The sequence below is a fragment of the Corvus cornix genome, chromosome 4, assembly GCF_000738735.6.
Source record: "Corvus cornix cornix isolate S_Up_H32 chromosome 4, ASM73873v5, whole genome shotgun sequence".
In the NCBI taxonomy this organism is placed as follows: Eukaryota; Metazoa; Chordata; class Aves; order Passeriformes; family Corvidae; genus Corvus; species Corvus cornix.
This window is the reverse complement of record NC_046334.1, coordinates 41,726,871-41,752,989: the sequence shown is the minus strand read 5'-3', so window position 1 is coordinate 41,752,989 and position 26,119 is coordinate 41,726,871. Positions and strand designations below refer to the sequence as shown.

The following is a 26,119-nucleotide window of genomic DNA, read 5'->3' as shown; positions in this document are numbered from 1 at the left end:
AACCTTTCTGGAAATATCTCACACGAGCAAACATGCTTGGAGCTTATTACTGCTTTCTATTTATGTGACATAATGATTTATGTGATCCTGTAGCCTAAAAGATGTGTCTGTTTCACAGATTAAAGCTGTAGATAATGGTCGTCCACAAAAATCTTCGACTACACGGCTTTACATAGAATGGATTCCAAAGCCCATCCCACCCACAGAGCCTATTTATTTTGAGGAATCATTTTTTTCTTTTACGGTGATGGAAAGTGACCCAGTTGCTCACATGATTGGTGTAATAGCTGTTGAACCTCTTGGAACACCACTTTGGTTTGACATAACGGGTAAGGATGCCTTAAGGGCCTTTATTATTAGAAACAAATGCATGGAGTCTGAGATACTGTAGGGCTCACTGCAGCTTGGTTTTAATCACACTTCCAAATAATGCAAGCTTTTGAATTCTTTAAATGCAGATGCGGACTTTATAAGTCAAAATTATTTAATTTTTATCAATGCTTTTCTGTATCAAAGATTAAAATTAAGTTGCAAAATATCTGCTGTGTTGCAGTTTTAAAAATGGCTTGTGAGTATTGTGTCACTGAAGTTAAAACTAATGAAGTCAATCTCCTAGACTGTATGATAGGAAAGGAAATAAAATTCTAGTTTTCTGCAGATCAAGATAGTACACACAAAGAGAGATTGTACCGTTCACACGGATTTCTTCTTCTCTGGGCTGCTTCTCAGTTTGCTGTCCTCTGATTCAGTACTAAAAGGAAAGCTTGCAATGTTCCTAACACCAGCAATCTTCTTCCTGTACATATTCTTTCTACTAAATCATATCTTAGCCTATACCATTGAAAGGGGATTTCTAACCAGTAATATGATTATATGTTGATGTCATGGTAACAAAATTAATAGTACATTTTTGAAGTTTAGACTTAGCCACTAGACTTGTGAGCACCAGTAATACACAGAGTGTTCACTGCATAGCTGATAGTAAAACCAAGTTCTGTTGTGTGTTGTGTTAGAATCAAGGAGAATGGCATAGCTTTGTTTCAGGAGATATGCCTTGTAGTGAACTGCTTCTAGTCTTAAGCAAAATCTTTCTGTCAGTCTATCAGACTGTGATTTTTCTACTACATTCACAAGAGAGAGAAGGATCTTTTTCATCTTGGTTACTACTGAAAACTTTAGTCATTATTATGGTGTTAAGTTGCTGGGAAGAGCATATTTTAAATGATTTCTCAATAATTTAAGTATTTTAAGCATCTGGTTTGCTGGTGTGTATTTCCTGAGCCATGCTGAGAACAGCAACAGTTAAAAATAAAGTTTATGAAACTGACACATGTAGCAGGAATATATATAAATGCCAAATACTTTGAGGGTGTTTTCAAAAAATTTTCAGGCACATGCAAACAGATACAATTCTTCCCTAAAATCATGCTTCATGCATGAACAACCTGTGATGATATTGATAATCATTGCTAATGCATTAATACTTACAAAAAATTTTTTAAGTGGTTCTTTCTAAAGTATTCTTGAAAAAAGTGTTCCTGTCCAAATAGATTATAGTTTAATAAAAAGTTTTGGTGTTTAGACAAATCTAGGGGTTACAAATCTGTACAACAGTGTGGAGGAACTAAAAAGTTGGGGATGCTTTCTTGCATTCTCATAGGAGCAAAGTTCTGCATTAGAGGTATTTTGGAACCGAGGCTGCTCTTTCACTGATCTCCCAAACAGACCTAAACACACAGATATGGGAGTAAAAAAGCAGAAAGTATAAACATAAGTGAGCAGGAAAAATTAGAAGGTATCATGTACTCCAATTCAAATTAGGTTTATCCTAATTTGTCAACAGCAAACATAAATATCTGTAGACTGAAATGAGTCCATTAAAGGAAAGGTTAAGAGTGACATGGCCAGAACAACATGAGCAGTTCATGGAGATGAAAGAGAGTAGATAGAAGAGGCCTCAGATGTTTTGGGAGTTTGAACACAGTACAGTAGAGATGTTTTCTGAGGCCTTTTATTAGCAAAATTTGTTAATTAGATTGAGGACGTACTTTTCTATAGTTCTTAGTGTGCTCCAACTGCTATGCACTCTGAACAGTGTGTACATCTGAATAGAATTCTGGCTGATAGTATTATTTCGATCTGCTCCGTCTAAGTGTGAAGCAGTTTGGTCATTTACATATTTTTATTGTATGCCTAATGCAGAAAATGAATGATCTTTTCCTGCCCTCTTTAGAAAGACATATACAGAAAACTCCGTGGGGAAAGAGCATAACTAGCCCAAGCATTGTAAAACAAACATTTTATTTTGACAGTTTTCTTAGTTAAAGTGTTTTAGAAAGTTTGATATGTGATCATGTTGTGAAGTTATAGGCTACTCTTACAGGTGGTCACTTTACTACCCTCTTTTACTGTTTCTAATAGCATGAATGAATTTGATTGACAGCTTTCCTTTGTGTTCTGTGCTTGCTTTCCATGCTTTCTTTCTTTTTGGCTGAGCCAGGAGACAAGCTTGCTAGTGAAGTATTTTACATCTTACAGATGGCTTGTGACCTGAACTGTACAGCAGAAGGTATCTGCTGAGATCACATAATTTATTACCAGATTATGAGATCTGAAATGAAAGCGTACATTTATAAACTATTTATTTTATTAACCCTTCGGAAATCAAAGTGCTCACGGTTGCATTTGTGACAGGTTCGTTTTTGTTTTGTTTTGTCATCGTTACATTTATACAGCATCAATTCTGAGCATCCAGTTTTGGCTTTGGCCAAAACTGTTGCTGTTACACTTTCAGTGTACTCGATGCAGAAGTTTGGGTTGAGTTCTGCTTCAGCGGATAACCAGATATAACTATTACTACAAACATAGGCAAGGCCCATTCTTGATAAGGAAGGGAAAAATTTTGGTTAGGGAGCTTGTCCTTGTGTCAGGAAAACTGATTGTGCCAATTCATACCCATTCACTTTACTCTTCCCTTAAAATGTAGAGGACTTCATTGAGCCATCTGAGAAAATGGCAAAACTAGATTCATCTTCTAAAACTGACATACTGCACAAAGCCCATTAAAAAAATTCATGTACATCTGTTAAGAAAAGAAAAAAGCTGCTGCCTTTCATGCTGTCTAGTTTCTATCCATTTGAGTGATTCAGAAGCTGCTGCTGGGCTAGTACGAGGAGTTGACTTTCGATTGAACTAGAAAAATTACGTGATGTTGGTCATTATCAAATATCTCAAATCCAGTGAAGCAGAATCCAGCTCATCTTTCCTAAAATGATATGTTTGTCATGCAGTGGAACCTTCTAAAGGTGAAATCCTTTTTACATGTGAATGGGGGCCCATTTCAGTATTTACTGTTTTTTTCTTGGACTGAGTTCAAATTTGCAACCTTTGGAATTTCACCCTCTCACTTCTAACCTTGGCTTTTCATAAAAGGCATTTAGTGATTTGCAAAGCTTAGCATGTATAATCTTGTTAAAGAAAAGAAAAAGCACTCAGATGATATCTGAATGCTATCTGCTATTCATGTGAAATATAATTAGAAAAACACATGCCCATAATTAGGAGAAATTGGTTTGCCATATCTAGCACTGGCTTGACCAAAATAAAAATTGATTCTTCCATTTCAGGCAGTTTATTGAGAGGTCTAAAGCAATTGTAGTTAAATGGCAGTATTTATCATCACTAATAGTGTTTGGACTTAATGGACATTGTATTCTCAGGACAGTCTGCTCCAGGTGACAGGATGATGATCAATTAAATGTTTAAGCGACTGAGTGTAGCTATTGATCTACACAGTTATTTAACTATATTTCAAAGAGTAATATGAAAGTTTCACAAGGGAAATTAAGATAATTTGCTTCAGAAAAGGAACTTGGCCATATTTAAACATTGGGCATTTAAACCTCTAGCACTATTCTGAATCCTGCCTATCTCAGTAGGAGTGAGATAGTGAATTCTTTAGATACTCAACATTAAGATGAGAATCCTTTGGAGGTACTGTAGCTTTTTCGGCCTTATCTATAGTCATATATGAATATAATAATATGTACTCTGCTCCAAAAGACAAAAATTTGACTGTATGTCTGATTTGGGATTTTAATTTATTTTGATAAAAAGTATGTTTTTCACTTATTAGCTGACAATCTGCCCAAAATGAACTATTGCATCTGGCCCAGTAATTCTCAATTTCCTGCTGTATGGAATGATTAAATTCTGTGGATTTTTTTTTTTTAAGTAGAGAATCATGCTAATAAGAATTTACCTGCTGACTTTCCATGAGCCAGACAAATCAGCTTTGTCCAAAACTACTCAGTTTTAAATATCTATTAGCAGCATATCATGTTACCAGGAAAAAAACCCAAAGTGTTTAAACTAAATGTATGTATAAGTATGTGTATATATAGTTCCACCTTCATTAAGCATCGGAAGACAGAACATGATCATACATGAAAACAATGAAGCAATGATGCATTTTATTAACTTTTCCCTCTCACAATTCCCTGAACAAGGTGGCAACTATGACAGTCGATTTGATGTGGACAAGGGCACAGGAACTATCATTGTTGCAAGACCTCTTGATGCAGAACAGAAATCAAATTACAACTTGACAGTAGAAGCAACAGATGGAACCAGATCTATCAGCACTCAGGTAATGAACTTTCTGATGAAGCACTTATAAAAAGTGTGTGTAGCTGGAGGGTAGGGAAGGTGTTGTATTTTCTTCTTACCATTTTTTTCATCCTAGACAATGAACATGGTTTATTTAAATTAGGGACTTTGTCTAAAATTGAAGTAAGTTCTGTTATTCACCGAGCCATATTGTTTGGTGGTTTAGGTGGAAGGTTGTGTATTACTATACTGTAGTCTGGACCAACAGCTTTTAAGTTATATCATGTTCGTACAGCTAAATAAATGAAAACAGAAGCTAAGCCCTGGCATGCATGATTTTCTCACAAGAAAAGGATTAGTGCTACTTACCTGAATTACTCCTCTTTACCCAGTTCCCCCAAAGTCACTAAATAAATTGATTGCTGTACTTGAGGTTTAAAGACAACCATTGTAAAATTTTGTTGTTCCCCTTCCCCTGCAAGATCTGTGGATGACTAGTTGTACAATGTCCAAGTAATGTTTTATGAAACTGAGCTGCTTCTTCTGCATAATGTACATATAGAAACAAGATTTAGATTATAACATCTCTTTGTATCATCCCAAATACCTTATTTTAGCTTTGGTGGAAGTAGAGATTGCTAAACAATCTCCAAAAACCAGCAACCTCAGACAAATCAATGTTTTAAAATTACCTTTTTACTAAGGCTCTGTGATGGTGGCAGTTCTTTGCAGTTGGACTAATAAGTTCACTTGAAGGTGCAGAAGCCTTTTGTGGCAGTACTGGAAATAATTCATAGTAAAGTAGTTTATGATGTATATCCTGCCTATTTTCCCCATCTAGTTTCTTTCCCCAGCCCAGAACCTAAATATGTTTAAGAGTACGGTTTTTCTGAGCTTGGTGTGAACAGAGCCATGATCATAGAGGAGCTTCTCTGTTCTTTCAGATAGGAAGGAAAGGCTTTGTTTACCGATTAAACACTGTTGGACTTGGACAGTGATGTGTCTGTGTTACCTATCCCTATCATTGACCTACCCCTCAGGCACTCAAAGAGCAGTAAGTGGATTGCTGCTGTCTTTTCTGTACACAGAGATCTGCGTTACAAATGCAATTTCTTCTTGTTCAGCTTCTGTGCAGCACATATGTTTTTCTGTTATCTTTTCTAATGTCTTATATGTTGTCTTCTGCTTTTGGCCAGAGGAAAAGATGTTTCTTGTCAATGTTCAGGATTTTAAACAGAATCTTTATTGAGCTGACTGCATGTCTGGAGGCTTGATAGGTCAAATAGAGTAAATTTGATAGTAGAAGGTAACCAGATTTAGCAGTTTCCTTTGAAAAATGCCTTTTCCTTTAGTGGTGACAATTGTGAATGATTTTTCTAGACCATGAATCTTCAAAGACAGCAACATGTTTCCTAGCAGGAACTTGCTGCAATCATAGTTGTGGTTCCATTGCCTCTGGTGCTGATAACCACCATAAGATGTTTGGAGAATCCTGCTGTAAATTTATTAAATTTGCCTACTTGTAGTAAAAATATTGAGCAGATCTACTGATTACAGAATGCTGGATAGAAGGCAGGACAAAAAATAGAAGAAACACAAATTCAGCTAAAAGTCAAAAAGATAGCAAGAGGCTTTTCCATACACATTTCCCCCCCTTCCAAAAATGCAGTCAAAAATGCCATCATACAGTGTGTTTTGGGGCAGCCCAGGGACTTAATATGGGGCCTTGGTGAGTGCAGATAGCCTATCCAGTGCTGCTGCTTGCATAGCTGAATCTATGTAGACATCCTGAGCTGTCACAGTTGAACCATAATCTGCTTTGTCTTTTAGAACAACCAAGAATTGGAAGGTCAAAAAATTACTTTAACCCTCACCACTTCTCTTCCTCTCAGTCATGTGATTCATTTAGTTCTTCTTGGAAGTGCACAGTGTACCTTTTGTTCAAGTTCTTTAAATGAACTTGTTATTTTAGCATTTTGTAAAGCTAAGTGAACATTATAAACATTTACCACAGCGCTCTTCTCCAGAAGAATTGGAGTAGTCATCTCAAATTTGTCATTTCTGTGATCGCTTTTTCTGTGATTGTTTTTCATATCTTTGTCTTCCTCTCTGTTAGGCTTGGCAGGATCAGAGATTGTGGTTTCTGTTGCAAACAAGCACAAAGACTTCCTTTGCGTCGTCTTCCTTTCGCCCTGCTTGTGGGATAAGCACAGGTTATGCTGTTGCTGTTGGAGTCTCATGTTAATATGGTGCAATGATTGAGGAGTGTGGATTAGCTCAAATTCTGCAACTGTTGGTGCATGATCCTGATTTTAGTTGATTCTCTTATCTCCCCCATAACTCCTGGCCCACCCAAATGGACTCATCTGTTAAGATAACCCTCAGGACTATCACTCAGAAGATGCATTTCAAATCAAGCTTAATTTAGGGGGTTAAAAATGTTGATACAAAATCAAAACTGAAGGTGTGATTTATGGCTGCCAGTGTGTAAATTCCGTTGCTCATTGCTGAAATACTGATAAAACTTTAAATGTTCATGTGGCATTGGATTCTTCTAAGAGCTGATAAACAGTTAAAATGGAGTGACATGCAAAAGAAATTCTGAATTCTGAATGCATGCATGAGGAACAACAATAGGCCATACAGAGCTTTTAGCTTAGAAAGTAATTGCTATAAACCCTGGATATACAGTAAACAATTTAACAGACCTTGATTAACAGCAGAGTAAGTCATTTTACATTTAATTTGAAAAAGGAAATGACATTTGCAAGAAATAGGGGAGGGGCACAAGAAATGAAAATCTTATTGTGTGAAAGCAGTGTATTGAATCTGACTTTAAACTGGAAGGCATTTGCTGGCCTTGGGCCATTAACATCTGTAGGGCATTTGACTCTTTCAGGACTTCAGTTAAATAGCTTTTTTGAAAAATAAAGCAATAGTAGGAGTGGAGGCTATTGGAATTTTGCATGCATCTAAATACCAAATGCATGAGGCAAAGCAAGGACAAACAAATTCCTACAGTAATGGTATTTGACGTTATGTTAGAAATGACTAGTGTCACACTTCAAAGGATTATGATTAAAAATAAAATAAAAATACAGAAACTAAATAACTGAAAGCCAAAAGTCAGGGTACCTATGTACTGAAACAGAAAAGGTTATTCACAGACTGTAAGTAGCAATAAATGAATTATTGAATTGATTTTGGGGGGAAAACAAAAAGTAAAGGTCCTGTTTCTAGCTGTAGCCACTTGAAGTCATTGCTATGTCTATCAATTTTTTACATTGAAAGTAATACCTCAGATGGTTTACAGCTAATTGCAGCATTTTACCTGTTGCTTTGCTATTGCAGAATATTTAATCTTGCTTTATGCAAAATTTATATGGATATGATACTTTGGGAATGAAGTATCGAATAATCTTCTAATGCATACTAAATATGATTTTTGCTTGCAATTACACTGCTCTACGGAGACATTTAGAACTGGAAGGAACTTAGATTATATCTGGATAATACAACTTTTTATTTATGAAAATTATTATAAACATGTCAATGTCACTAATGTAATTATGGGAGAGGAGTAGACTTTAAACTCCACATAGAATCAGTAAATGAAAGATTATGTTAAAGAATCTGAAGGAACATTATGTTTAAATATTGCACATTGAGTATGTTTTGTCAATGGCACATATTTCCTCTATAACTTAGTAGCAATCGGTGCATCCCTATGCAAAATTAGGTTTCACCTGCCAGATTATTAATACATTTGAAGTCCTTCCTCAAAATAATCCTGGGCTGCTTTGTTCTCTGTATAACCAGTGTGCATTGCTCTCAGTAGGATCTGTGGGCAGAAAGCAGCTGTGCAACACAGCCCTTCCATATCTTTGCAAAATGAGTGAAGTTTCTTTAGTTCCAGAACATTTTGTTTCAAAGATCACATTATGGTCTGTTAATGTCAAGCTTTTCTATGTTGTGACTCTTTAATGTGCAACTCTTTCTTAAGAGATAACATCAGTATATTTCATTTTAATTGAATCTTATAATTTCATTGAGAGATGTTCAAGTCGCTTATTTTATGCTATGTTATGTTGGAATTACACGAGTTCTTCATGTGTTTTGTTCTCAGACACACTAAACCATATTTTTCTGTGTGGGCCTTTAAAACTGCACTCACAATTATTAATTCAAGTGCTTTCAGTTTAACTTCAAGGTCTTAACAGTTTACATGACAATTTGGTCCTCTTACATTTAAAAGGTAATTGCACATCTAGCACCTGTCACCCTCAGTTAGAATTCTGACTTGAGAGTAGGGTTTCCTTAGTAAATTTATTTAATAGTTTACATTGGAAAGAGCCCCTGGAGTTCAAGCTAAAACTCCTGGTCAAAGCAGAGCAAACTGCAAAGTTGATCAAGTTTTTCAGTGACTTGTCAGGTTCTGACTGCCTGGGATGACAAGGCACAGCACCACTTCCTTGGACTTGGTTTTATGCTGGTGTTTAACAACTGTCCTTGAAAAAATTTTTTTCTTACGTCTAGTTGTATTTTCTCTTATTGGAGCTTGTGAGTGTTGCCTCCTGTCCTTTCACTGCATCTCTGAGAAGTCTGGCTCTCTTTCCTGCACCCCTCCAGTGGACAGATGGCTTTTCAATCCCCACTGATTTTAATGACCTGTCATTGGATTTGTTTCCTTTTGTCAAGATCTCTCCTGGACTGCAGGACTTAAAACTGTAGTGGATCTACATTCCCACCAGTGAGTGTCAAACAGAAGGGGGTAATTTCTTCCCCTTATTAAAGCAGCCCAGTGTGCAGTTAGACAAGTTACCAGAAGGGAGCCCATCAGGTCACATTATGCTTGTCCACCAGAACCTGTGCAGGGGTAAAGTAATAATATCACTGAAAGAGATGAATCCTAGAGTATGTAGATAAAACACTTTTCACTTGAGTCTAAGATAAACTTTGGATTTCATGTGCATTTAAAATCATTGCACTAATATATCAAATTGTGTATTTGTAGTTGTGTTTACCAGTGTGGAGAAAAACTGCAGCCTGAGCAAGTAATGTGACAAGTAATGGAATACCTGAGCTAACTATTTGTAGTGACTGAGTCATTATATTTATTCCTTAGCAATATTTTTTTTTAATAATTCATATTTAATAGTGCTGTACATTTTGAGGAGCTAACTCCTTATCTGTTTAGCCCAACAGTACTTTTTGGAGGATGTCTCCTTATGTGTCATTTTAACTGCTTTGCTAGCTAATACCAGAGTTGCTGCTAAATCCTGATGGTATGATCAACAGCTTACTTTTCAGTTAAGCTGGTTCATTGGATATGTGGTTAGTCCTGCAGGTACTGATGCTGGTTTTACAGTCATTGCATTCCTGGCATTTAACTTAGTAGTTTGCATGGGGTCTTTTGTGGTGCTCCATTCTAGAAATGCTGTTTTTCTTTATTTGTTTTGTGTAGTACCAGGAGCACAGGTGGTCATGTCTTCTGCTCCATAGATTCACTTTACAGAGTTGCTCTGTAGTTGCATACCCTCTCACATCGAATTTTAACAAAAGTTTCTGTATTTCCTCATTTGGCAGTAGAAATAGACATGAACTTAAATAGAAATTTTAATTTAAATTCATCGAATTTGGCACCTTTTCTTTGCTTTTCACTTGCTTTTTTTCTGAGTCTGACCTTAATAATTTCTTGGGGGTGGAAGTTTAATAAAAAAAATAGGTGATGAGTTCATTTTGAAAGCATACTATCCATTAATGAGGTGTTGTAATTGTATATGACCATTAAAACTTTCATTTATACAAAGATGTTTTTATAGTTTGATTTGTATTGAGTGTTGGGGTTTTATGCTGTTTGGGGTTTTTTTGTTGTTTTTTTAATTTGTTGTTTATCTTCATTTGGTATCATTTTTCATTTTCCTGAGCACCATTGTTTAGTGAGCAGGTGTTTTTACTCAAATGCTTTGTGAGTATATTAGACCCTTCTGTCTTACTTCTTTCAAGAGGCATTAAAATGTGTTTTATTTATACAAAATTTAAAAAGAAACTAACAACTGTGCTTGTGTTGCTGTATTGCATCCTGTCTAATCATGAAAATATAAAAAGATCACATTTTTAATATAAAAATTCCTTCTTGCTTTTCATTTTCCAACTGAATTTGTTAGTTAATGTATTAAAAACTTGTCCTAATATGTATCCTGGGTCACCTACCATTAATATTTCTCCCCACTGAAAGTCAATATTTATTCCAACTATTTGTTTCTTTTCTTTAATCTGTTTCTAATTGATGACAAAACCAAACTTCTTAGTCTCCATAGCAACATCTTGCAAGGGATTTTATCAGTGTTCCAAATGACTCAGTTTTAGTGTAAGATGCTAGTTTTGCAAGGTTGACATTTCTTCTTCCTATAGCAAGAGGTATGGCATTTCCTAATTATTTGCCACCATCAGGATTCATCTCATTTAGTTTCTACTGCATGGAGTTTGGTACCTTGTTTAAATTACATCCGTAGACTCCACCAGTTACCAATGGAAATCAGTAAGTGTCTTCAAAGGAAAATTTAACCCACTTACAATATTGTAAGTACCTATTTTACAAACCATTTTTTAGCCCTTAAAAAACTTACACAAAGCACCTAGCCTTTGGATGGATAAAAGCCTGGCTGTACATGTAGCCCATAAAGAACCTGAATTTAGCTGTGTGTTGCTGGAGCTTTGCTGTCTATTTGCCAACTCCTTTGCATTACTGTTACTTGTCTGATGTTATCGCTGTTACAAAACAGGATGGTGGCTATCTGTCTTACCCTTTTTATACTAAACTTTGATGCTGTGAAAGGCAAGTGGAGGTGCAGGGATCTTGTGTGGTTCCAGTGAGCAACATTATACAGACAAAGATGCAATTCAAGCCATCTGATTTAATTTAACTGTAGCTTCAGAGAAAATGTGTTGGTGACCAGTGAGCTAGACTGAAATCATGCTGCATTGCTGGAGAATAGTAAACAACAGCACCTGCAGTTCTTCTAAATAATGCACTTTTGTGGGAATTCCACCACTCTTCTATTTTTGCCTTGCAGATGTAAGGAGCTGAAAGGGGACTGTTTTTACGTGAGGGCAAGGAGGAGTATTATGCATCCACTGCCTTGAAAAAACACTGCTTAAAATTGTAAATTTGCACCCCAAAACAGGATTTTTACCCACTCTAGGATCCATATTGAGTATTTTTAATTCCAAAATTAACAAGGATTTTTTTTTGTCTTATTTTAGACAAAAATCATTCCCTGTAAGATGTCTTATATAAGATATTTTTCTGGTTGTACACATTTCTAGTTTGACTTTGGGGAAGGTGAGGTAGATTTGGGTTAAGTGATATTCTTCTTCCCTACACATCTTGGCTCTCTCCTCCTCCCAGAAAGGTAAAATTGTCTTGAGGTGGAATTACTTCAGTATTATGGTCTGATTTTTAATGAAATATCCTCCTTTCATTTCTTTTTACCAAATATCATCTATGTTTTCCCCTTCCTATTGTATCATTTCAGGTGTACATCAAAGTTATAGACACAAATAATCACAGGCCTCAGTTTTCTGCTTCAAGATATGAAGTTGTTATACCTGAGGATACCTTACCAGAGACAGAAATTCTGCAAGTCAGTGCCACAGACAGAGATGAGAAGAATAAACTGATTTATACTATTCAGAGCAGCACTGATCCCATCAGTCTTAAAAAATTTCGTCTGGACCCTGCAACTGGCTCCCTTTATACTTCAGAAAAACTGGATCATGAGACCATGAACCAGCATATTCTCACAATAATGGTAAGCACGTGTGAGATTTCTTCTGTTGTCAATGACAAACAGTTACTTTTTAATGTCTTTTTCATTTGTCCCCATAATTCAAACATTTATTTGTATGTTTATTTTTTATGCAGTCTTTGACTCTGTGACTGATTGAACCTTGAATTATTACTAATATGTGGTGAACTACTGAAATAACAGTGCTAATTACTAGTGATGTGCTGACTGTTGCAGGTTCGAGATCAGTATGTTCCTGTAAAGCGCAACTATGCCAGAATCGTCATTAATGTCAGTGACACAAACGATCATGCTCCGTGGTTCACCAGCCCTTCCTATGAAGGACGAGTGTATGAGTCAGCAGCTGTTGGATCAGCAGTACTTCAGGTTACAGCATTAGATAAGGACAAAGGAAAAAATGCAGAAATTATGTACTCTATTGAATCAGGTATATTTACTTTCTTACATTTTCAGCCCGTGGAACTCGTAGATACTTTTTCAATTGTAGATGTATAAAAACATATCTGTAAAAAAGGGGGGCAGTGCAGGTTTATGTGCCATATTCGGAGATGTATCAAAGATACAAGTCTCAGAGAATTTAAAAGAAAACTACAAATATTCATCTCCATTCTTTAGCTATTTATGTTATTCTCTAGATACATTTGGAATATTTTAGTAGTAGGGGAAGAAAAAGCCATCTTGAAATGCTCAAAAGGAGTAATATCTTCAGGAATTACAGAATTATTACATTCAGGTCTAAAAATGCATTCTAATATTGTAAATCTTATTTTTTGTAGCATAGGCAAAGCAAGGGTTTGATGAATAGAGTAAGAGCCTGAGACAAGTGCTTTCATGTTTGCTATAACGGAGAAGTAAGGAGCTCAAAAATAACCTAAATATTCATGTACCTAACCCCTAAATAATCCCAGTTTTTAAGTTAAACTTTCTGATGATGCAGCAAGGAAGGTGTTGCTTTGCATACTTCCCTCTGGCTGATTTTAGCAGTGGGACCGCTATTCTGTCTTATTAAAATATTTGAGAAATTCCTTAATAGTTGGTCAGTGTGGCAGTTAGACTCCTTTCAGATTGCAGGCCAGGAAAGAACTGCTCCTTTTTTTTAACCTCAGAGTATCTTTCTGAACTTGCCTACAACAATATGATTCAAATGATGGCAATTTTTAATATTAGAAAATAAGATGACATTGATAGAGTTCACTTACCAGACAGAAGTGGGTTTTGGTTCAGTCCATTAAGTCTAAATTAATACGAGTCTGCCATTATCAAGGTCCTGAGCTTTGTAGACACCATGACTGGAAAAAAAAGTTATTTAAATTTCATTACACATGTGAAGTACTACTTTGAAGGTAAAAAAGTAATTTAAAATAAAAATCCCAGTAATAAGCATAAGAGACTGTGTATTAAAGAGAACAACAAGTAAAAAGTTATTCAGTTACTGTTGCATGCAAAGTGGTATGTGCAGATGCTGTTTTTCATATTTACATAGGTTGCTGTGTAAAGGATAGAATTGTTTACTGTAAATATTTTCTTCCCCAAAGTGCTATTTTGATATGAAAACATATGTTAACACTGTATTAAAACAAAGCTGTGATTATGATACTCTGAAAAGAATTAATGTTTTTGAGTGTCTCATTAGTTGCTTAAAATACATGAGGTTTTTTTGTCATTTCTAGAAATATGACATTTATTAAGCAGGACACTAACATCCATGAAATTTTTCTCTTGCCTTTCCCATTTTGTTAGTGCTTGTTTTATGAATCTCAAACAATGGCAAGAAAAAATGTGTGTGTCTGCAGTATAGAATGAAATTACATGCTGTTCTCTTCCTTTCTTCTAGCTTTTTGTAGGAGTAAATGTAAGACCTGTAAAGTTTATTTTACAGGATTGTGATCTACTGGGAGGTTAAAGCATTATAATTGATATTCTAGGCAAATGGAAGGAACATTCCTTAAATGCTTGTAATGGCTGCTTAGATCTGTAATGGGATATTCTAAGAATGCCACTGTGTTTAGAGTCTCCTCTAAAAAAAACCAAAACTATCCAACCAAAAAAACCACAACAGTATAAAAACCCAAACAAAACGCAAAACCTCACTCTTGCCTGCTTGTGTGCAGAAATCAGAAGTTCTTAATGACTTTTTCCATGCTGAGATCATGGTTTTAGTAATGTAATTTTTTAGGTAAGTAAAATGTTAAATCTTAGCATATTTAATACATGAGCAGATTCTTGTATGCAGGGTAGTTCATCTGTATATTTCAAAATTTGAAGCAAACAAGTGTTTGTATTAAATGGCAGCTGGTTCTTCTCAGCAGTCATTATTTTTCTTCTAATACTGTCACAGAGAATAATTTGTCTGTGTATCAGTAGGAAGTTAGGAGAGATGTAACTATTTCTCCAATTCAAAAAGTTTATTTTTACAGTAGTGGTTTAAACAATACTTGTGTAAACAATTAAGAGTCACAAGGGTTTATTCGTTACAACCCTTCTTTTTTTTCTTGTCCAAAACAGTCCAGTTATTTTAGATTATAAAATGTAACTTTTATTCCACTAATGTTAACTTCTGAATATAAGTTCCTTTCAGCTACAGTCAATATTTAAGTCTGCTAAAAGAAAATTTTTGCATTTATTTTCAAGCCTTGGATGTCTTTGCTAACTATATTTTATGCAGTATTTCCACGAGTAAACTTAGAATTACTGCCAACTCCTGATTACAGAAAACTTTCCAGACAGGCTAACAAATGTTTATCAAGCAAAACTAAGCAACTTTCATAGTCTCCATGTTCTCTCTATGTCTCTTTAAGTATAGAGCTAAATAAGCAGTCTTTCCTTAAATTCTGTATACCTCTTTCTTAATTGCTTTTTTTTCTTCACAGGGAATGTTGGAAATTCCTTCCTTATTGATCCCATTTTGGGTATGATTAAAATTGCAAAGGAATTAGATCGTAGTAACCAGGAAGAATATAACCTGATGGTAAAAGCTACAGATAAAGGACATCCTCCAATGAGTGAAGTGACCTCTGTGCACATATTTGTTACAGTTTCTGATAATGCCTCACCAAAATTCACAGCCAAGGAATATTCTGCAGAAATCAGTGAAAGTGCCAGCATTGGCAGTTTTGTTGGAATGGTTGCAGCATACAGTCAGTCTTCTGTAGTTTATGAAATAAAAGATGGTAATACAGATGACGCCTTTGCTATCAACCCGAACTCAGGTGTCATCGTTACTCAGAAGATACTTGATTTTGAAACTTTGCCTTTTTATATTCTAACTGTACAAGGAACAAACATGGCTGGCTTGTCCAGTAATGCAACAGTTTTGGTACATCTTCGGGATGAGAATGACAATGCACCAATTTTTATGCAGGCTGAATATACAGGACTCATCAGTGAATCAGCTTCAATTAACAGTGTGGTTCTGACTGACAAGAATATCCCATTAGTAATTCGAGCTACAGATGCTGATAAAGAATCTAATGCTTTGCTTGTTTATCAAATTGTTGAACCATCTGTCCGCCAGTATTTTGCCATCGATTCTAGCACTGGTGCCATTCGGACAGTAATGAGTTTGGACTACGAGGAGACAAATATTTTCCACTTTTCAGTGCAAGTACATGATACGGGGATACCACGTCTATATGCAGAATATGCAGCTAATGTTACTATTTATGTGATTGACATCAATGATTGCCCTCCTGTGTTTTCAAGAGAGCTATATGAGACATCCATTCTGGTTCCAACTTATAAAGGCGTGAAAGTCATCAGCGTAAATGCCACTGATGCAGATTCAGGCATTTTTTCCCAATTAATTTATTCTATTATTGAAGGCAACATTGGAGAAAAATTTTCAATAAACCCTAAGACTGGAGATATAACAGTACAAAACACAACTCAGTTAAGAAGCAGATATGAATTAACAGTGAGAGCATCTGATGGCAGATTTGCAAGCACTGCATCTGTAAAAATTAATGTGAAGGAAAGCAAAACAAGCCAGCTGAAGTTCACACAGAGTTCTTACTCTGCAACAGTGCAGGAGAATTCCACAGAGGCAAAAACAATAGCTGTTGTTACTGCTATAGGGAATCAAATAAATAAGCCTTTGTTTTACCATATTCTAAATCCAGACAGCAAATTTAAAATAAGCCAAACTTCAGGAGTCCTCTCAACAACGGGAATACCATTTGATCGTGAACAGCAAGAATCTTTTGATGTGGTTGTAGAAGTGACAGAGGAAAATAAACCATCAGTTGTTGCACACATTGTAGTTAAAGTCACAGTGGAAGATGTAAATGATAACGCTCCATTTTTTGTCAATCTTCCATATTATGCTGTTGTTAAAGTAGACTCTGAAGCAGGTCATGTTATTCAGCGTGTGACAGCAGTAGATAAAGATACGGGCAAAAATGGAGAGGTGCATTACTATCTCAAAGAACATAATGAACATTTCCAAATTGATCCCACTGGTGAAATCTCCCTGAAGAAGAAGTTCGAACCAGACACACTAAATAAGGAGTATCTGATCACAGTAGTGGCAAAAGATGGAGGAGATCCTGCATTTTCAGCTGAAGTTACAGTCCCAATTTCAGTTATGAGTAAAGCTATGCCAGTGTTCGAAAAGCCTTTCTACAGTGCAGAGATACCAGAAAACATTCAGCTTCATAGTCCTGTGGTACATGTACAAGCAAACAGCCCTGAAGGACTCAAGGTGTTTTACAGCATCACAGGTGGAGATCCTTTCAGTCAGTTCACTATCAACTTCAACACTGGAGTTATAAATGTTGTTGCCCCTCTTGACTTTGAGTCTCACCCAGCCTATAAACTGAGTGTTCGAGCAACTGACTCCCTAAATGGGGCACATGCTGATGTGTTTGTAGACATAATAGTGGAAGACATCAATGATAATCCTCCTGTATTTACAGAGCAGTCTTACATTGCAACACTTTCTGAAGCATCTGTCATTGGAACATCTGTTGCACAAGTGAGCGCTACAGATGCTGATTCTGGAACCAACAGGGGAATTTCCTATCACTTGGTTGAGGATAATAGTGAAAGTCATGACTACTTTCACATAGATAGCAGCACTGGACTCATTCTTACAGCAAGAACTTTGGACTATGAACAAATTAAACAACACAAGTTACTAATAAGGGCCATAGATGGTGGCATGCTGCCCTTGAGCAGTGATACCATTGTAACTGTTGATGTAACTGATCTCAATGATAACCCCCCTCTTTTTAGCCAATTGCTTTATGAAGCTAAAATTAGTGAACTGGCTCCTCGAGGACATTTTGTGACACGTGTGCAAGCTTCAGATGCAGATAGTTCAGATGTTGACAAGCTGGAGTACTCCATTCTGACAGGCAATGATCAGAAGAATTTTGTGATTAACAGTAAAACTGGTATTATCACCATCTCAAACCTACGCAGGCAGACACTGAAGTCACATTATAATCTTAACGTGTCGGTTTCTGATGGGGTCTTCAGAAGCTCAGCCCAAGTCCATATAACTGTAATCAGTGCCAATATGCATAGTCCTGTTTTCAGCCAGAATAAGTATGAGGTTGAACTAGCTGAAAATGCTCCATTGCATACTTTGGTGACAGAAGTTAAAGCAACAGATGAAGACTCTGGTACATATGGCCACATCACTTACCACATTGTGAATGACTTTGCCAAAGACAGATTTTATACAAATGAGAGAGGGCAGATATTTACCTCTGAAAAGCTTGACCGTGAAACACAAGCAGAAAAAGTAATTGCCATTAATTTAATGGCCAAAGATTCAGGAGGGAAAGTTGCTTTCTGTACTTTTAATGTAATACTTACAGATGACAATGATAATGCTCCTCAATTCCGAGCAACAGAGTATGAAGTAAATATTGGGTCTGATGTTCCACGGGGTACTTCTGTTGTTAAAATCTGGGCATCTGATGCTGATGAAGGTACAAATGCAGACATCACATACGCTATTGAAGCAGAGTCTGAAAATGTAGAAGAGAACTTAGAAATTGATTCATTGTCTGGTATAATTACAACAAAAGAAAGCTTAATTGGTTTGGAAAATGAGTTTCTTACTTTCCTTGTTAGAGCAACTGATGGTGGATCGCCCCAAAAAGAGTCAGTTGTTCCTGTCTATGCTAGAATACTTCCACCTGAAGTGCTTCCTCCAAAATTTTCAGAACCATTTTATTCTTACACGGTTTCTGAGGACATTCCAATTGGAACTGTGATAGATGTTATCAAAGCAGAGCATAATCAGACTTTGGTATATAGTCTGATTAAAGGGAACACTCCTGAAAGCAACAGAGATGACTTTTTTGTGATTGACCGACAGACTGGAGAGTTGAAACTTGAGAAGAATCTTGATCATGAAACAACTAAGTGGTACCAGTTCTCTGTTCGAGCACAGTTTGCAAATGAAGATTATAATGTTGTTTCCTCAGTAGAGGTAAGCATTCAAGTAAAAGATGCAAATGATAACAAACCCATTTTGGAGTCCAACCCATATGAAGCATTCATCGTAGAAAACACACCAGCTGGAACAAGAGTCATACAGGTTAAAGGAACTGACTTAGATTCAGGGCTCAATGGGCAGGTTACTTACAGCTTGGATCCTTCTCAAGAGCTAGACATAATAGAGTCTTTTGCCATAAACATGGAAAATGGCTGGATTACCACTCTCAAAGAACTCGATCATGAGAAACGAGACAAATACAAAATCACAGTGATTGCATCTGACCGGGGTGAAAAAATTCAACTGTCTTCTATGGCTGTGGTTGAAGTTACTGTCACAGATGTGAATGACAATCCTCCACGGTTTACTGCAGAGATATATAAAGGAACAGTCAGTGAGGATGACCCTCCTGGTGGGGTAATTGCTATCCTGAGTACAACGGATGCTGATACAGAAGAAACCAATAGACAAGTCTTTTATTACATTACAGGTAAATCTTTTTGGGTAATGTCAGAATAACCATTTGAGTGGTGCTGGAATGATGGGAGATACAACTTAATCTTTGAAAAGACTGGAAAGTGTTTGAAACCATAGAGCTGCAAAGAGAGAATGTGTGTGTCTTAATATAAATATTAAAAACTTCAGTGGAAAATGGAGTTTTAGTTGGCTTTGTTTCATGTGTGCCTTGCTTAAAATGCCTTTCTCTGTATATTATTTATATATCTAATTTTATTTTAAAAACCTATACTTGGATTAGTGATGTAGAGAACAAATGAAAAGAATTTTCACAAAATAATAGGCTATTAATTTCCAGTGGAGTATTTCATTGGTTTTATTTAGCATATGTCATGATATGATGTTTTCTATAATGCTACATGAATTTCTGCATTAATTTTTATAGATTCTGTTGGCCGCAGTTGAATTTGTTGTATGAGCATCTACTGACAATTTCTACCCAGGAAATGAAGCTGTTTCTGTGTAAAGCCACAAAGAGTGGCTACTTATTTGCATTTACTTTTTTTTTTTTTTTTAACTATATCTTAGTTTTGATTGAGTAACAGTAGAAATCTCTGTCTTTAAATAAATATCTTTCCACCTTTCAGGAGGTGATCCTTTGGGACAGTTTGCTATTGAAAATATACAGAATGAATGGAAGGTCTATGTCAAAAAGCCTCTGGACAGGGAAGAAAAGGATCATTATCTTCTAAATATTACAGCTACTGATGGGACCTTTGCAGCTAAAGCTGTGGTGGAGGTTAAAGTCCTTGATGCTAATGATAATAGCCCTGTTTGTGAAAAGGTAGGCAGAGTCTTGTATCATCCATGTCCAGCTGCTTTCATACATAAAATCTACATTTTCTCTGAAATTGTTTCTCAGGAGACTGACAAACAGCTAGTCCTTTTAAACCAGTAACAAAAATTTGGACTGTTAAGATAGAGTGCTGTGAAATAAAAGATACTTCACAGACAGATTTTTTTAAAAATCCAAAGACAGTTCATTGACATTCAGTGGCTATTTGAAAGACACAAGGAGAATTGTAGTACCTTTCTCATATGTTAATTCTTTTCCAAAAAGATTGTTTTAAGCTGCAGCCATCATAGTTTATATGCTCTCCTTTATGAAAGAAGCAAAGTCTCAAAGAAGGCTGAATCCCATTGCTTAGTTGATATATGTGTGTATTTCCTGTGATAAGAGTTGAAAAGACTGGAACATTACCCTGCAATTGCAGTCAACAGCACCAAAAATCTGTAATCCATACATGTTTTCTTGTTACAAAGCTGTCTACCTTACCAGATTTTATAGTCCGCAAAAATGTACATGAAAAATAAGGAATGGAAGAAACCCAGAAAGATTGCCCCTGCAAGATGTGTAATTGCCTTATGTGGAACTCAACTTTTTTTTTCCCTTTTTTTTTTTTCCTCCTCTCTTAACACATTTGGACCTCTCATAGTTGAACACAGATTTAATATTACTAGATGGAAGTCTTCGCTTGTACTAGGAAGGACAAGTATATAGTGAATATAGGATCCTTTTTCTTAGTTGATGTTTATGTTGGTTACTTCTGTGTAAATGGTTGCAGTTATAAACAGACTGGCAAGTCAGTATTTTTAGCTTTTTTCCCCTTTTATTTTTCCCTTTGTTAATATTGGTGTAACAAGGCTTAGTGCTTCTAATGTAATGCCCATTCCTGACATGGTTGAGCAGTAAGAGTGCTTAGTGCCATTAAATTATGAATCCTTTTTCTTATTTTTTATTTAATCTAGAAGCTTTTTTGTCATTAAAAAAAAGAGCAGATATCAGTTTCTTGTAGATTGAGACAGACCTAGAAAAGATGATCCACCAAAAGCGCTAAAAATGAAATTAGCAAAAATTTATAACTCCTATTTTGGGAACACATTTCATTATCAGTTAATCAGTTACAAGTGTTTTGAGTTCTTAGCAATGCAGTGATGTTCCAAAGTCATATAGTTGCAGTATTAAATACCTTTCTGAATAATCTAATAAATGGGACATAATTAATTAGAAAATCATAAATTCTTTTAATTTTCAGGTATTTCATCCTCTGATTCACATTATGTGTTACCAAACATTCAAACAGAATATTATTTCCTCTATCATTCCTTCTTCCCATCCCCTTTCTAAGCTCTGCTTACTTCATATGCTTAGTCTTTCAATGTAACTTTGAAATCTTGCAGACTTTATATGCTGATTCCGTTCCTGAAGATGCCCTTCCTGGCAAACTGATAATGCAGGTGTCTGCTACAGATGCAGATATTCGTTCCAATGCAGAAATTACTTACACACTGCATGGCACAGGAGCAGAAAAATTCAGACTCACTCCAGACACAGGTAATAATACTTTATACACTATACAAGATTCCAGTCATCACCTCATTTTATAAAATGTTTTGCTGTTACATTAAGGCATACATAAATGTCAGTACTTAAGACTCTTCACTGAGGGTTGGTTTATTGTACAACAGTTTAAAATGTGAGTTTCTACTACACAAATACTAATAATATATTGAATAAAGTCAGGCAAAAGGCAAGTATTTTAATATATGAGGAACTAAAGTGTAAACAGGGTAATTGCCCTTAAGCCAGAAATTTCCATGCTGAAGTGATTGGAATAAAAATATGACATAAAATTTGCTCTTTTTATGTTCATTGTAGCAGTAGCAATAATGGTTTGTAACTGAAAATATCTTCAGTCAGATTCTCTTTGCCATCATTTGTTTTGGAAAATTAAATGGGATGAGGTCAGATGGAGCAATAAATTTCCGTTCCATAGCAAACACCAAAAGTGGCTCCAGTTTTATTGGAAGCACTATATAAATGATATTAACTTTTAACTTGCTTCACTTCGGTTTTCATGGCATTTGTGTGTTTTTTATTATAGTATAGGTTACAGCTATATGCCAAAATCCTGTACTGTGCAGGCTGCAGTAGATAAGGAGTAGGAAGATAAACAGTGTAGAAAAAATGGGATAAGATGACTACAAAAGTGTAATGCAGGTAGAAGAGATCAGACAATTCAGTGACAAAATAAATGAAAAAGACCTTACTTCATGTATTTGGGGGACTTTTTGACTTTGAATGTCACCTGTGTGATGTGCTACAGTGTTGTTACATAAATTGAGAATTGGTAGGGCTAGAACACTCATAAAAAGTGTTCCATAATACTTTCTTGAACTGGTTATAAGGAGACAATGACTACACTTAGTAGTAGCTTCTCATGTTTTCTGTCACTTCAGAAAGAAAGTATGTGTTAGAGTTCTAGAGGTTTGTCTGTAGCTGTGGCTATTCATTGATTGTTAGAGGAAGAAATATTAATAGTTGTGGAAGGAGTACAACTAAATAGCCCAGAAAAACCAGACATGGATTTAACCTTGCATTTTTTTAAAGACAGAATTCTAATATTTTAATTTTCTTTGCACAAACACACATGGATTTTTGCATGTATACACATTCTCTCTCTGCACCATCAGAGAGCTTTACTTTAGCTAATATCTGTTTCAAGAGCATTAGAAAAAAAATAAAGGGTTTTAGTGCTTATTCTTTTCAAGCTGAAAAGGCAGGTCACTTGTATGCTTTGCCCAAAGTGGAGTTCATTAATACAGTACAGCTGTTGACTTAGCTACTGATGAAATTACTGTGAAGAAGAAAACTGTTGTTTAGTTTTTTTAATTTTAGGGGAAAACATGTTAGGGGTGCTTAAGTCTTGCACCTTGCATCAACTTATGTGTGTTACGCTGTTTGCAGGTGAACTGAAAACATTAATGGCACTTGATCGTGAGCAGCAAGCAGTTTATCATCTGCTAGTGAAAGCCACAGATGGAGGAGGAAGATTCTGCCAAGCTAACATTATCCTGACTCTAGAAGATGTGAATGATAATGCCCCAGAGTTTACAACGGATACTTACTCCATTACAGTATTTGAAAACACAGAGCCTAAAACCCTTTTGACAAGAGTGCAGGCAACAGACGCAGATGCAGGTATGCATTCTTTGACTGATACTTTGGTCATGTTCTCAGACTTACAGTAATATTTATTTAGTTTTATCCTGAGATGTGTCAAGTGTTTCAGTAGAGCTGACAGGTGTTCAATGCCATTCAGGATTAGACTCCTGAAAGATATATTTAGGTCTACTAAATCATGTGACACCTGACTTCCATGTGCGAGTAGCCTGGAAGACATCCCTATAGTGTCTCTGCAAAAATGAGGAAAGCGGGGAGAGACAAAATGTAGGATATTTTTAGTGTAATAAGGTATTAATGTTATGATCGATTGGGTTCATCCTTTTACTCCTGATGTAAGTAATAGGGCTATGAAGCCATGACTATTCATGTAAATGGGCATTCATAGATTTTTGATGGTGCTTCTCAGGACAGCCATTGGTGATCATACCATCAAGAGAAGCCTGGTCAGCTGTAGCTTTATGTATATGCTGTTAAGATTTTTACTGTCTCCTTATCTTCACTGTTCAGTTACAAATATTTAAGTGAACATGAACTGAAAATAACATTAGAAAGAGTTTGTTCATAGGCTTTGTTGTAAGGAACACAACAGCATAAAGTATTTTTAAAAGTGTATGCTTTCTACATCTCATCAATTTATTAATTGAATAGGATTAATGAATAGTTGGCTTAGTCTCATAAAACAACTGACCTGGTTTGTGCTATGATAAAGCTAGGTTGCTCATTTGGAAGGTAAAAGACAAATGTTTTCATACTTCACTAGTCTTTGAGGCTCAGGAGAACCAAAATACTTGCCCCTAAAATCTGTGAGTCTTTTTTTGTTTTATAAAGAAATATTGCTAGAAATTATGTTCCTGTTAATTTTGGGGCATGGTTCTTAAATAAACTTACTGGTTTTGAGTCTAATTAATTGATGCAACCTAACTCTCCCATATCCTACTCTGCTGTTATAAGCCTGCTAAGCAGATTCTGTTGTTCCGAAGTTATAACTACATTTATATTACTAATTGTTTCATATTAAATAGTGCTGTAACTGAAGCAGAACCATGGTTCATGTTTTCTGTATGACAGAAAATCAGTGCAGTGAAGTGTCAGCTTAATTTTTTATGGACGTAAGTCTGCTCTTCATGAGAGCCTTTAACTCTTTCTGAAATTTACTTTTAACATGAATGGTAATATTTAGCATGCATGTCTTATTTCTGTAGCTATCAAATGGATTATTCTGTTGTTATGTATTTTAATGGCTGCTTCATTCTTGAAAATTGTTTTCAAAATGCAGGCTTGAACCGCAAAATCCATTATTCACTGGTGAACTCTGCAGAGGGGCAGTTCTCTATTGATGAATTCTCTGGAATCATTCATTTGGAGAAGCCTTTGGATCGGGAATTACAGGCTGTGTACATGTTAACTTTGAAGGCTACAGATGAAGGTTTACCTAGAAGACTGTCTTCAACAAGTAGTCTTATAATTTCTGTTTTGGATATTAATGATAATCCACCCGTATTTGAGCATAGAGAGTATAGTGCAAGTGTATCAGAGGACATTTTGGTTGGAACTGAAGTTCTCCAGATCTATGCTGCAAGCAGAGACATTGAAGCCAATGCTGAAATCACATACTCAATAGTCAGTGGGAATGAACATGGAAAATTCAGCATCAATTCAACAACAGGTAACAGGTTACAACTGTGAATATACTTTAGGCCAAGCAAGCCTGATTGTTAGAGGAAGAAATATCTCAGTGCCATACTGAGTTCTTCCGTAGTTCAGCCAGGTTATGTATAACCTATGTGCATCATCCTGGCTATGAAGTTGCTGCTGCTGTCTTTTCACCCATTTTGCCAGCATGCTCCCTAGAGGAGTGCAGTAAAATGTAGAATAGGAACTTTGTTTGTTGCTTCTATTTATTAGATTATTACTTGGATTAGATTCATTTAGTTTGCAAGAGGCAAGGGTTTCCTAACTGGAAATTCCCCACTCTGGGGCAGGTGGGTGGAAAGACATAGATCTGTAATGACAGAAGCATAGTATTCTTTCCACGAAAGATATATAATCAGCAGGAATGGCCAGAATTGGCAAAAGAAGGATCAGAAATAAAATTGGTTGGGAAGACTAGTCATTTGTCCACAAAAGCAGTAATCCTAGAGAAGTTTGATATGGCGCTAAAGAGAGGTTGGAATAGGAATATTATGTTCAACCATATATCCATCATGACAGTGGAGATTTTAGGCTTGCGTGATAGTCAGATTTAGTATCAGGGACTATTTAGGTTCTGTAGAGAATTCTTCCCTATTAATGACAATTTTTTGTTAAAAATTATTATACACCTCAATTTTAGTTTTGTTTACTTACATAGTTCCTTTTCTAGAGCTAATTTCTGGTAAAATTGTTTGTGTTTTGAGGAGGGGTTTTGTTTTGTTTTATTTTTAGTAAGATTTCTACCCAAAAGTTAATTCTAGTTGACTTTTAATAGCTATTTAAATAGTTTAGTACTTAATTGTACTAGTGTAATGGAAATTACAATTCTCCTGCTCTTTCCAGTGGACACACTGGTAATAAGGTATAGAAGTACTTTGCCAGATAAGCTTCGTATATTTGAAAGGAGTAAAAAGGTTCCACAAAAACTCTTCCAGCAAATCAGAGTGCAGTCCCTAGCATACACAATCTTAACTAGTTGGTTAAAAACTAATATTACAAAATGTAAGCCAGGTTCTTTTAAACTGTGAATCTTTTGTGGTAATGGCAGGAACTTTGCATCTTTTTACTTACATGTGT

At 35.8% G+C, this 26,119-nt stretch overlaps 1 protein-coding gene across 7 annotated transcripts in view; it reads left to right on the top strand.

The window, feature by feature from the left end:
• FAT1 (FAT atypical cadherin 1) overlaps positions 1-26,119 on the top strand; it is a 107,271-nt gene that overhangs the window by 58,999 nt on the left and 22,153 nt on the right. For all 7 annotated transcript variants that reach the window (XR_005601861.1, XM_039551650.1, XM_039551649.1 and 4 more), the window contains exons 6-14: positions 119-329; positions 4,509-4,648; positions 12,147-12,422; positions 12,636-12,846; positions 15,290-19,357; positions 19,971-20,167; positions 21,565-21,718; positions 23,132-23,365; positions 24,627-25,016. Coding sequence is in view for 6 of the 7 variants with exons in the window: in XM_039551650.1 (XP_039407584.1) it covers positions 119-329; positions 4,509-4,648; positions 12,147-12,422; positions 12,636-12,846; positions 15,290-19,357; positions 19,971-20,167; positions 21,565-21,718; positions 23,132-23,365; positions 24,627-25,016 (5,881 nt within the window). In the remaining variant the exon portion in view is untranslated. The remainder of the gene's footprint in view (positions 1-118; positions 330-4,508; positions 4,649-12,146; positions 12,423-12,635; positions 12,847-15,289; positions 19,358-19,970; positions 20,168-21,564; positions 21,719-23,131; positions 23,366-24,626; positions 25,017-26,119) is intronic.